Below are 13,968 nucleotides of genomic sequence, written 5' to 3' on the forward strand. Positions count from 1 at the left end.
GGAATGAGCGCTGGCTGGGAGGGGTGTAAAGCAGGAAAATAAACATAAAGGGCAACCACAAATGCATCTGTAATTGTGTTTTTTAGTATAGGAGTTCTATTGAAGAGCAGTGCTTCAAGAATACAAATAATGTTGACTGGGCCTCCTTGGGACCACCACAGAACCTGTCTATAAGGGACAACTCTCTCAACAAATACATATAGATAGCACTAGCTGCCATATGGACCTATGGTACAAGAGTTGGTGGAAGCTGTTCTTGGTTGAGGCCCACTAGGAGAAGCTCTGGTATTTTTTGCAAAATTCTAGACACACAACCAGATGAGCAAATCCATATGCACCCTGGGACTTGCATCTGAGTAGCCTTAAGGTCCCCATACATGGGCCGATATGCTCACTTGGCGACATAGATAGACAAGATATCCCCACCTACGGGTGGGCGATATCGGGAGAATCCAGGCTAATTCGATCGTTTGGCCCCAGGGCCAACGACGGGTATAGGAAAAGTCGGTCCGGGGACCGCATCGGCTCGTTGACTAGATTTTCTAACCTGCCCGATCGAGATCAGGCCGATTTCAGGCCAGATATTGGTCGGGCAGGCCCGTTGGTAGCCCCCATACACGGGCCGACAAGCTGCCATTAGCTTATTATTAGATATCGGCAGCTAGAATCGGCCTGTGTATGGGGACCTTTAGTCTTCTGGCCCAACCAGTCTGGCATGTAGAATGTGGGTGGTGGAAGACCTGTTGACATTAAACTACAAAGGTCTGGTGTCCATGGTATAAAGGGCAGTTGGGGGTCATTAAACTGCTGTCTTTAAAGGTTCCAAATAGAAATGAATGTATAGGAAGGGGCAAGAACAGTTATAGGTAGAAATAAGGCTTGTTTTTATAGCAAAGCAAGATGGTGACAGCTACCATTTATATCAAAGTCCTAAGGCCTACCCAAGCAATGTAAAGCCCTCAATGCCCTACCCTGAAACCAGTTGCCCTACATTCAATGGTTATCTGCACCATCCGAGGGGTAAGAGACATGCAACAAGGCCCTGCTGTTGATGGCAATGGCAGATCTCTAGTGATGATGATGATGACTGGTTTAGAAGGAAGAAGGTAAGTACCTGGATTCTCCATTCGTGCCATAGTAGCTGATTTGGGATTGGAATGGGGGAAAAGCTTATCCCTATACCCAAGGACTAGACAGCAGGATAAGAAAAGAAGAGAGAAAAACAGACAGACATTTGCAGTGAGAGTTGAGTGCAGAGAGAAGCAGATCACTGTTACAGATTTACATTCCCATTGGACAGTTTCCAAGCAATCAACAATCAGCCCTATCTCCTCCCACCCCGGCGTTTCTGGTGCAAATAACACGACTTGTGTCCTTTCCATGTGTTTTAGATCGGATATATTTTATTTATTCTGCATTAAAGGAAGTGCTACATACCGGCTTAGCGACTTACCTTCATACTGGGAAGTTGCCTGCTTTCAGGACTTCCTTTAGCCATATCAGTGCCCTCCCCCCTAGAGGCTACGGCCAGTGAAAAGCTTCAAAATATATGACAAAAGGCTACATGGGCCCCAGGGCCACCTATTAAGAACCCTCTCCATTAATTCCATGCTGATGGCTGCATGTTGTTGTCTACCATGGGGGTGGGACTAGATCTATAACGATACATTAGGAACAATACTAGGCTCACTCTTGATGCAGGGACTTTGGTCTTGACCTGCCCATCATAGGGAACATTCCCGCTTTCCTCTTAGCCTGCACAAGAAATCCATTTCTTTTACATTTCTAATGTAAAATATAGCCCTCAAGACTGGCCAGACACCCAACCAGCATGTAAAAAAAATAGAAGCGGTGCCTAGAGGTTTATTAGAACACAATGGTATCTAGAACCCTAGAACCTTAGCTTTTGAAGTTTTCAATCAGGCTAGAAATGCTGTAGCAGCCCTATAACCGTAAGGACTTCAAAGTTGTCCTACAGGAGCTCGCCATCTTGGACCTTGTTAGGCCATCTTTTGCATATAATCAGAGTGCTCTGGGCAGCTGTTAGGAAGCCTAGCTTGGGGGTCATTGGAAGGTTCTGGTTCTACGATGATGATTAATAAATGACGATGGTGAATGTGAATTAAGTACTAAATAACCTTCTATTGTGACTTGTGGTTCCCTGAACTCAGGTAAGTGACAGCAGCCCAGAGCATGTCTTGGGAGAAAAGAAGATGGGGGGCTACTGAGGGGCATCTTTGGAGGCTCAGAGCTTCCCTGCTTAAGGGCTGTGGTTGCCAACACATAATATACAGCATTACTTTCACCAAGTGGTGGTGGGGGTGGAACGTGTTAAAGTTATTACATGTGGTAACGATGATACAAACAGTAGGACACAATGTTAAATGTAACGACGGGATGTTAGAACAGACATGGGGCCCCTGACGAGCTGGCAGAGACTAGCGGTTATACTACATTCTATATAGAGGTGGACACAAGGCTACTCTACGGAGAATGGTGAGGCTCTACACGGGTCTCTGGTTGGTCTGCTGAGTTGGAGATGTTTCTGCAACGCTAGGCCATGAAATGAAGGGCTCAAGGGTAATTAGTTCCATCCGCCCCTAATGGGAAATTTCATGCCTTGTAGGAGATACTGATCTGTACATGTTGCAACAATCTTTTGTATCTGAGCAACCATCTATGATAGGAACGAGAAACATCTCAACCTGCAGCAGGGCCTGTTAAAGGGGCGGGTCACCTTTGGGTTCACTTTTAGTTTGTTATAGTATTCCTAGCAACTTTTCAGTTGGTCTTCGTTTATTATAGTTTTGGAATTATTTGTCGTCTTCTTCTGACTCTTTCTGACCAGCAGCCAAAACACTAGGGATGCACCGAACCCACTTTTTTTGGGTTCGGCCGAACCCCCAAACCCACTCTGACGGATTCTGACGAATCCTGAACCGAATCGGAAACCTAATTAGCATATTCAAATTAGGATTGGGAAGGGTTAAAAAAAAGTCTGGATTCGACTCGAATCCCGAACCGAATCCGGGATTCGGTGTATCCCTACAAAACACTATCAATATTTTATTGATAATGTTACTTTCTATTACTTCTCTTTCTATTTAGGCCCCTCCTCTAATCGTATTCCTGTCTCCCATTCATACCGCTGCCTGGTTGCTAGGTTAAATTGGCCCACAGCAACAAGACAGCGGCTGAAATTCCAACCTGGAGAGCTGCTGAACAAAAAGCTAAATAATTAAAAAAACGCAAATAATTAAAAATGAAGACCAACTGCAAAGTGTCATTTGTTGAACAGCATTCTTGACATCATACTTAATGTGAGTTGAAAGGTGGACAACCCCTTTAATAGAGAACATAAATAAAGAACACATTGGGGCAGATACTTGACTTGGGTGACCCCTATCCTTATTCTATCACCATCACCTCTGGTTCTTACTGACCTCCGCGTGCAAAGCTATGGGACAGACTGCCATCCACGTGGCTAGGGACAACATGTTTAACCACACTGGACATTCTTGACGCCTTTCGGTCACTGCCTGGAGTCGGTTGGACACAGAAAAAAAACGAGAACATCAAAGGTGAAATAGGCAACAGAACACAGACAAATATGAAATGTACACACACCGGCTCGGACGGTTTTTGTTATGCGGATAGTAAATGTCACACAATTTTTTGCTTCAAGGCTCATTGTTTTTTTTGACATGGCAAAGCTGTTAAAGGGGAACTCTCATTGGGTGTCCATGACAATGCAGCAAACATTAAATAAATCTGTTTGTTAGTGAGCTTGTCCTTTAATATTGTTTTCCTGCTGCAAACATCATGTTGTAGGGTTCCGGGCAAGTGATCCCCAAGCTGGGGCCACCAAGCCACTTGCTACTCCCCACCCACTATGATGTTGCCCTAAGTGGCCTCAAAGCTGGTGCTCAATATTTAATTTGTTGCTTGTAGGCAATTTTTGGAGGCCTAAAGACACAAGTTTAATGTGAAACAAAGCAAACACTGGGCTGCCAATCTGAATGGGGCTAACAAACAGCCAATCAAAGCCCTTACTTGGCAAAACCCAGGAACTTATTTATGCTTGCATGGTACACATGGGCAGGGTCCCATTATAGGGGTACTGTAGGGTGCCATCATAGGGGTACTGTAGGGTGCCATCATAGGGGTACTGTAGGGTGCCATCATAGGGGTACTGTAGGGTGCCAACATAGGGGTACTGTGGGGTGCCATCATAAGGGTTCTGTAGGGTGCCATGATATGGGTACTGTAGGGTGCCATCATAGGGGTACTATAGGATGCCATCATATGGGTACTGTAGGGTGCCATCATAGGGGTACTAAAGGGTGCCATCATAGGGGTACTAAAGGGTGCCATCATAGGGGTACTATAGGATGCCATCATAGGGGTACTATAGGGTGCCATCATAGGGGTACTATAGGGTGCCATCATAGGGGTACTATAGGGTGCCATCATAGGGGTACTATAGGATGCCATCATAGGGGTACTATAGGGTGCCATCATATGGGTACTATATGGTGCCAACCTAGAGGTACTGTAGGGTGCCATCATAGGGGTACTAAAGGGTGCCATCATAGGGGTACTATAGGATGCCATCATAGGGGTACTATAGGGTGCCATCATAGGGGTACTATAGGATGCCATCATAGGGGTACTATAGGATGCCATCATAGGGGTACTATAGGGTGCCATCATATGGGTACTATATGGTGCCAACCTAGAGGTACTGTAGGGTGCCATCATAGGGGTACTAAAGGGTGCCATCATAGGGGTACTATAGGGTGCCATCATAGGGGTACTATAGGGTGCCATCATAGGGGTACTATAGGATGCCATCATAGGGGTACTATAGGATGCCATTATAGGGGTACTATAGGATGCCATCATAGGGGTACTATAGGGTGCCATCATATGGGTACTATATGGTGCCAACCTAGAGGTACTGTAGGGTGCCATCATAGGGGTACTATAGGGTGCCATCATATGGGTACTGTAGTCAGGGCTTCATGGCTGAAGGGGGGACCTAAATGGAAAAGCTGGATTTGTTGGTCACCAAAATGTCAGGGAAGCACTGAGTGGTCAGGGTTGGCAAGGATCATAGGCGAAGGCTGGCATAATCAGGGAGCAGCCAGGTGGATCAGGGGTGGAGTTTGCCATAATGGGGCAGTTACCAGGGCAGATTAGTGGTGTGGCTCTGCAAGCAAGAAGTATTTTTTTTTTTAGTTGGGGCTTCATTTTACTTTTTTTTTTGCAGGGCCCACCTCTCAGGGGGCCAGATAACTAGTGGTCGAACCCTGCTAATTTGGTAGTTTGGGCCCCATGATTACTGATGGCAGCCTCAAATGTGGGTCCCGGGAAAAACAGTTGGGGGCGCCTGTTCTAGAACCCCAATTCGGGAGATGACAGCAGCCACACATCACGGCACAGTTTGCAGCAAGAATAGAACACGCGCCAGGCAGAGCACTAATTACACACAAATAATCAGAGAACCTATTGGTTTAACAGATTTATTGTCTGCGCCTTGTTGCACCCACGACAGTTCCCCTTTAAAGAAGCGAGGGCCACACTCACACGATTACGGGACTGGGGGAAGCGCAGGGAGTTAAATACAAAGCAACGCATGCATGGGTTTTATTATAGCGGCCTTAATGATAAAACTACAGTCGGATTCCATCAGATGAAGGAGATAAGTAGGCAACACTCTCAGGCACACACTGGTTACCTTCCCATGAACCCTAGGGCTCAGCACATGACCACTGGAATAAAATAGGAATGTATTAATCCTCTGGGTAAGAGGGCACAGTTACCCCACGTGATCCCTATAAGAACGAGGAGAAAGGAGCTGCCCTCCTACGGAGGCCTTGGGGGAGACATCTCTATCTATATCAGTAGAGCAATGCTATGACCCAAAGCCCCCAATAGATACACATCGCTGAGGTTTCCCACCTACTGCATCTTCTGTCCATCACTAGAGGCCAAATCCTATTTGGTTTGGTCAAACCAACTATTTAATACAATGTTTAAACTTCCATTAATTAGATCAGTGCTTAAAAAAACCATGGCCAACCCCAACTAAAGGAGTAACTGGCAGGTCCAGGCTGGAAGGAAATTCCAGGGTCCCCTAGTGCCCTTGCCCACAGGGCTGTGCGAGCCCATTGGTGCTTGACAAATGGAGGGGCACAAGTAGCTTTGTAAAGAGCATGAGGGTTGAACTGGGTTGGTGGGACCCCGGAAAAAACTTGGTGGGTCCTGCCAACCTAGAACAGATCCCCGCTGCCCTCCCTCTTCTGATCAAGTAGAAGTTGCACGGCCGGTGGTGGGAGGGGGCTGGTAGTGTTAGAACAGAAGGCCTGTCAAGGCCCCAGAGAGGGTGTGGGGGCCCCTGGGGTTACACACCCGGTGGGCACAGTCCAACCCTGAATTTCAGTACTCTGGGTACATGGGTTGGACTTGTGTTCATCAACTTTATCTCTAAAACTCCACCCTTGAATCTCTCCATCTCTTCAGGTTCGGACTAGTCCCCCGAAAGTGGGCCCATATGTGCTCTGCCACACCGTGCATGTTACACATTTGGGGGTGTGTGGGGTAGGGCGGAGCAAGTGGGGGATTTTTTGTGTTGGACAGTGGTGGCCTGTTAGGGTCATGTCTTCTGGTGGTCCCCCAGGTACCCAAGTCTGACACTGAAGCTCTACATAACATTTATGAATTCTGGGCAACTTTGCCCCTGGACAGTAACCCATGGCAACCATCAAGTGTTTGCACATGATTGTCCAATCACAAATCTGCCCTGTGTTTATAAATGAGCCCCAAAGACTCCATCTTGGAGCGGTGGCAGGTACCCAGGGCTGGTTATGGGTTTTTTTCAGTACTAATTTTATTTAATTAAACCATGTTTATTGTTTTTAATTCAAAACAAATTATATTATAAAATATATATATAATCCACACCCACATATACCGTTACATAGTGACTTAGGTCCATTATATCCCCCCTTGGCCCAATAAAATCCCACCTAAAGCCAACAATGTTATTTATAGAGAATCACAACGGAAGTATCTGACTGATGGGTTTGTTTACAACCCTTATACCACATATGGCCGGTACCTACATTTGCAAGTGTTTATCTGTATCTGCCCCCCCCCCAGCGGAATGCTATTATACCCCAACCCTTACTATTTTAGGAACGGCACAAGGAGGCTGTAGGTACAAATTACAAACAGAAATTCTTGGTTTGGGCTCTGAATATCATTTGTTCCGGATTAAGGATATTTCCTGAGATTATGTAGGAAGAAAGGCTTTTATACATTAGACTTTACTGTACCCACAGGGCTGCCCACAGGCCTCCCATACACAGGGCACCGTGTGACTAAAGGATATAGGCCTCTGCAGAGGATAAAAAGCTACCGTACATTAGAGCTTACTACTGAGTGTGTATGTTTATACAATATGCCCAGAAGTATCCGGAGATTCAGAATCCGTGATTTGTGGTAAATAAACTCAATATCAACAAGTACAATGCAGAGTGTTGTGATGCAAAGCTTATTGCCTCAGCCTTTTCCATGGTTTGGGCCACTAGTTCTAGTGAAACAAGCTCCCTACTTTGTGGAACAGTTGGGGGGGACCCTTTCCTATTTCAGCACAATAATGCCCAGAGCCAGGTCCTACAGAATGGGTTTGCTGAGATGGGAAGAACCTGACTGAGCCCCGACCCCAACCCAACTGACCCCCTGTGGGATGGAACCCCGACTGTGAGCCTGATCCCCAACATCAGTGCCCAACCTCACTAATGCCCTTGTGGCTGAATGGGAGAAATTCCCAGCAACACTGTCCCAACATCTAGTGGGAACCTTCCCAGAAGGGTAGGGGCAGTTATAGCAGGTAGGGTTGGGCAACCCAACTGAACCCCTGTGGGATGGAACCCCGACTGTGAGCCTGATCCCCAACATCAGTGCCCAACCTCACTAATGCCCTTGTGGCTGAATGAAAGCAACTCCCAGCAACACTGTCCCAACATCTAGTGGGAACCTTCCCAGAAGGGTAGGGGCAGTTATAGCAGGTTGGGAGGGGCAACCCAACTGAACCCCTGTGGGATGGAACCCCGACTGTGAGCCTGATCCCCAACATCAGTGCCCAACCTCACTAATGCCCTTGTGGCTGAATGGAAGCAACTCCCAGCAACACTGTCCCAACATCTAGTGGGAACCTTCCTAGAAAGTATAAGAAGCATAAGAAGAGGCAACTTCATACTAACCCCCTTGATTTGGATATGAGATATTGGTGAGATAGAAGGTGTCTAGATACTTTGGGCCATATAGTATATATGACAGGCCCAACTGAATTGAGGAATATGTAAGTGAATAAATGTAGAGAAGATGAGTTACCTGGTGACAGAGCGAGTGTTGGTCTAACGGTGAGGGTACCATTCCCATTCATCTTGTAGTGGACAGAGATAGCGTTGAGTAAGGCCTGTAGGTACTTCTCCTGCTCAATACTGCTGGAAGACTCTAAGGAAGAGGCCGGTGCTAAGGAAACAAGCAGAAAAGCAACTGTTAGATCAGGGATTGGCCTTTGGCTCCTCCTCTCCTGTGGTCTCTGCTAAATGCCACATGTAATGAGGTTGTTTCAGGGAGCTGTGGGACAAGTGGCCAAAGTCAACAGAAGACAGTGTAGTCCATGTACCACCAAGGATATCTGACAGGCCCACCACTCACCAGCTGTATGTGTGTTTTGCGATTTAAAGAGCCCGACAACCGTCTTCCCATGGAAGCCCCCAGCTCGGAGAAGCATGGCGTTGGTTTTGGAGTTTTTCCAAGAGACGATGGGCAGCCGGTTATGGCGGTAACATCGGGCGACCTTCTGCAAGCTGCTGTCCTGCACAGACTGAGGGACGACCAACAGACCTGGGTAACTTTGAGACAAAAGGAAAAGTCCTTACGTGTGATGGACAGTGACGTCCAATGGGAATGAGACGCACGTCAGGGTACAGACTTACCTTCTGCATAGCGAGTACATTCTGTTGAGAGCCGTGACCCGGAAGTGCTCCGACTTGAAGCGGGTGGAGCTGTTGCTAATGGTTCCCAGGGCGAGGCGCTGATAGTCTCGGAAGCACGCCCTTTCCACCAGCTGCTCCATCGTGGATTTTTCGGAGGGTTTTAACGTTCCGCTCGGCAGCTCGTTATCATCTGAAACTGTGCAAATAGGCTTAACGACTGGGCCTCAGAAAAACCCTAGGCTCCATTACCACTTCCAACACCATCATGGACCTTGCGCTTGTGGCACATGACATGTTGGTGACTAAGGGTGATTAGGGACTTTAGTTGCCCACGGTTAAATAAATCTACAGGATAACTTTGGAAAGTGAATCGCTGAGTAGGCCTTCCCACTGGCGATTCACTTTATGGTCGGTGGGAGGGCATTTTGGGGATATTATTTCCCCGCGGTAGCTGAGATTTAACTGCTGGCAATTAAATTTCCATTAGCCTAAAAAATGGTAGCATAATATTATGTGGCCCACCAATTGTAGCCACACCCACTTCATGACACAGTGCCCCCAGCAAATTATAACACAGTCCCCACAGTATTTCATGACACAGAGACCCCAGCAATATGTGACACGGTGGCAGGGTCAGACTGGGGGGTGCAAGGCCTACCGGGGCCCTGCACCTCCTAAGTTACCTCTGCCGGATGCGTCCCCTGCAGGGGCCCCCACCACGCACCTCTAACCCCCCCCTGAATTTGCGTATGTGAAGCGCATCAGGAGAGAACATCTGTGGCCAGGGGAAGCGGCAACAGGGTCGGGTCTGGGCTGCCGGGGCCCACAAGGGCCTGATGTCCAAATCCGACCCTGCATGGTGGCCCCAGCACTATATGACACGGTGGCCCCAGCACTATATGACACGGTGGCCCCAGCACTATGTGACAGGTGGCCCCAGCACTATGTGACACGGTGGCCCCAGCACTATGTGACACGGTGGCCCCAGCACTATGTGACACGGTGGCAGGGTCAGACTGGGGGGTGCAGGGCCTACCGGGGCTACCTCGCCAGGTTGCCCTGCACCCCCTAAGGTACCTCTGCCGGATGCGTCCCCTGCAGGGGCCCCGCCGCGCACCCCTAATTCCCCCTGAATGTGCTTATGCGAAACGCATCAAGAGAGGACATCCGTGGCCAGGGGAAGCGGCAACAGGGTCAGGTCTGGGCCCCACAAGGGCCGAGACCCACCGGGTATTTTCCCTGTGTCCCGGTGGCCCAGTCCGACCCTGCATGGTGGCCCCAGCAATATGTGACACAGTGGCCCCAGCAATATATAACATGGTGGCCTCAGCAATATATAACATGGTGGCCCCAGCAATATATGACACGGTGGTCCCAGTATTTCATGACACACTAAACCCAGTACTTCATGACACAGTGGCCCCAGCAATATATCACACAGTGGCCCCAGCAATATGTAACACAGTGCTAGGCCCATGTATACAGAGAAATGCAATTATGTATTACAAAGACATTTCCATTACAAAACCCTGTATATACTGTAAATACCTGAAATATCATCATCCTCGTTGCCCCCAGAACGGCTCCCTCGCTCCTCTAATATTGTGCCAGTCTTCTTCTTAGCAGCATACTGGCGCCCGATAGTCATCTTTCCGGCCCGCTTGGCACCTTTCACGATCGTTTTTGAGATTGTTCTGAAACGAGAGACAAAGTCCAGTTACAACACAACTGAAAAGGGGGGGTTATTGGCAAAGATAGAGGGGATAGCCGGGTAATTTGGGCAATAGGGGCGGGGGGGGGTAAGTTTCTCAAAGACTCCAGATAGAATTCCTAGCATAAAGCCCAATGGTGTAAATAGCGGGAACCCTATAGTAGCCGGACCCCTCAGCCCCAGGACCACCGAGCCCCAAAGCTTTACCGGAAGGACGTGTTCTTCTCCTTCTGCTTCGGCAAGATGATGGGAGGAGCCGTCTGGCCGGCGGCGAAAGCGAAGGCGCTAAAGATGGAGAGCGGGTAGCGGAACTTCATCAACTGCTTTTTGAACAAATCCACCATTTCTGGGCTCACCTCTTCATCAAACGCCACTTTAATTAACTGGGGGGGGGGCAGTAAAATACAAAGGGGGTGACAATTGGACGAATGTCACATGATTAAACAATGTTTTCTTAATATACAGTAATATACATAGCTTTCATTTAACACTTATGTGTCTTTGAAACTGCACTTATCACGATTAAAGGGGAACTAAAACTTTCCTTCTTTAATGAACCACTAACGAGCAACTGAATTTGCCTTCTCGTCCCCCCATGACTGGCATGGGGGACCCCCCACAGACCCTATTTCTGGGCAGAGCTAATGCAGGTTCTTGGTGCTGGTACCTGGAATGTGGCGGAGCGGATCTGCAGTCCTTCCTGCATGTTCGGATGAAGCTGGTTCTGCACGTTTATCTTCTTCTCTCGGGTTATGGAAGCAATGGGAACGCTGCGTATAACCGTCTGCTCTCCCACTATGGAAAGGGAAATAGGCTATTTTATATGGGCCAAACATTGCATGTGTTGTATGAAGAAGCAAGAAGAAAGGAAAAACTGGCTTTTTCAGAACTACAACTGCCAGCAGACATCTTGCAGACAGGAAACACTGCCATAGTTTTATGGTATCTCTCTGTACAGGCTATGAGCAAACTTAGGGGGCTGTTCCTGCTGAATTGTGCTTAGTACAGGGGAATCCCTATGTGCCATAGTTTTATGGTATCTCTCTGTACAGGCTATGAGCAAACTTAGGGGGCTGTTCCTGCTGAATTGTGCTTAGTACAGGGGAATCCCTATGTGCCATAGTTTTATGGTATCTCTCTGTACAGGCTATGGGCAAACTTAGGGGGCTGTTCCTGCTGAATTGTGCTTAGTACAGGGGAATCCCTATGTGCCATAGTTTTATGGTATCTCTCTGTACAGTCTATGGGCAAACTTATGGGGCTGTTCCTGCTGAATTGTGCTTAGTACAGGGGAATCCCTATGTGCCATAGTTTTATGGTATCTCTCTGTACAGGCTATGAGCAAACTTAGGGGGCTGTTCCTGCTGAATTGTGCTTAGTACAGGGGAATCCCTATGTGCCATAGTTTCATGGGTTCTCTCTGTACAGGCTATGAGCAAACTTAGGGGGCTGTTCCTGCTGAATTGTGCTTAGTACAGGGGAATCCCTATGTGCCATAGTTTTATGGTATCTCTCTGTACAGGCTATGAGCAAACTTAGGGGACTGTTCCTGCTGAATTGTGCTTAGTACAGGGGAATCCCTATGTAACATAGTTTTATGGTATCTCTCTGTACAGGCTATGAGCAAACTTAGGGGGCTGTTCCTGCTGAATTGTGCTTAGTACAGGGGAATCCCTATGTGCCATAGTTTTATGGTATCTCTCTGTACAGGCTATGAGCAAACTTAGGGGGCTGTTCCTGCTGAATTGTGCTTAGTACAGGGGAATCCCTATGTGCCATAGTTTTATGGTATCTCTCTGTACAGGCTATGAGCAAACTTAGGGGGCTGTTGCTGCTGAATTGTGCTTAGTACCTTAGCATCTCTCTAATATTTGCACTCAGAGAAGCAGTAGATCACAAACCAAGCCCGACATATGGGTTATATAACCTTGATCGCTCGCTGGCGTTACAATAATAACAAGTAACTGATTACCCCGATCCCGCAAACTCTAAGAAGTGCTTTTCGGCCAGTACAAGTTGTTCTTGGCTAATATATACAAATGAGCCAGAAAATGGACGTCGTTAAACAAACACCCAAATACTAAAACCCGCGCGGCCCAATCAATCGTCCCTGCAGCGGATTTGCCAAAGAGCCGCCATTCTAGAGGCTACAAATCCCGGCGCTGGCAGGGGACGCACGGATCTGCCGCCGCATAAAGAGGAGGATTTGCGAGCAGATGTGGATGCCGGGGAACAGCTGATCTTCTCCCTGATAATTACATTTGTTTCATGTGAATCGAATGCGTAAGCCGGCTCTAATAAATCAAACGCGCTTCAGGCCCCCCGGCCAAGTGTGCAGTTATTCGTTTGAAGCGCATTCCCCGCGTGCTTTCCCATCAGTTAAATCAGAACAACTTGGATCTGGGTCTGGACTGGGAAGACGGAGAAAATACCCCAACTGATTAGGCCTTCTCCTATAATGTTTATAGTTGGGCACAGAAACTAAAGCTGGGCATACATGGGCCAATATATGTGGCTAATATGGCTCCCCTAGACTCAACTGGCAGCTTATTGGCCCGTGTATGGCACCTTCATAAAGGCCTGCTTGACAGATATCTTCCCAAATGGGCCAACAATCAGTTCATGTGTGCTGACACGTTAGGAGAAGACAATATGAATGGGTCAATGTGGGCCTCACCTAATGGTCTGCACAGGCACCCATAATAACCCAATCAATGGCTCTGGGGCAAACTATCATACCAGCCTGTACCAAGTAGGTCACTGGCCAACCTGAAATGGGTGGCACAGAGCCACAATTCCAGTGCTCTAGATCATGGAAAGCAAACAAGTGCCGATTGGATTACTCTACACCAAGCTATACCTTGCTTTGGATACCAGGTTTATCACCATTTCCCACTCTAGAGAAGTGGTTGTTGGACTTATTTTGTTCAAACCCCCTTTTGAGACTCAAAATTTGGCTCCTCCCCAAGCTCTTAACAAGGTTGACTATTTGGTCATAGTTTCAAGAACATCTTTGGAGTGTTCAACCCAAATTCTTACTTTGATTGACCTCCAAGATTGACTTTCAAGCAAAATGATTATTCCCAAATCTGTACCTAGTTGGCCTGAAGACTAGCACTTACGCCTGCTCAGCCAAGGTTCTAAGTCCCTATGGGGGACTAGCCCAACACTTTGGGATACTCATGGTGGAATGAATGAAGAGCTGAATCTCTTTTTTTCCTCCTAATCTATTTTATACATTGGGGC

At 47.6% G+C, this 13,968-nt stretch overlaps 1 protein-coding gene across 5 annotated transcripts in view; it reads right to left on the reverse strand.

The window, feature by feature from the left end:
* sbf2 (SET binding factor 2) overlaps positions 1–13,968 on the reverse strand; it is a 196,919-nt gene that overhangs the window by 26,368 nt on the left and 156,583 nt on the right. For 2 of the 5 annotated variants that reach the window (XM_031899699.1, NM_001097227.1), the window contains 7 exon segments: positions 11,390–11,517; positions 10,930–11,105; positions 10,560–10,705; positions 9,012–9,207; positions 8,731–8,927; positions 8,401–8,541; positions 1,115–1,189 (listed from right to left, as the gene is read on the reverse strand). In XM_031899699.1, coding sequence (XP_031755559.1) covers positions 1,115–1,189; positions 8,401–8,541; positions 8,731–8,927; positions 9,012–9,207; positions 10,560–10,705; positions 10,930–11,105; positions 11,390–11,517 — 1,059 coding nt within the window. 5 annotated transcript variants of the gene reach the window in all.

Source organism: Xenopus tropicalis, chromosome 4 (assembly GCF_000004195.4).
Source record: "Xenopus tropicalis strain Nigerian chromosome 4, UCB_Xtro_10.0, whole genome shotgun sequence".
Taxonomy (NCBI): domain Eukaryota; kingdom Metazoa; phylum Chordata; class Amphibia; order Anura; family Pipidae; genus Xenopus; species Xenopus tropicalis.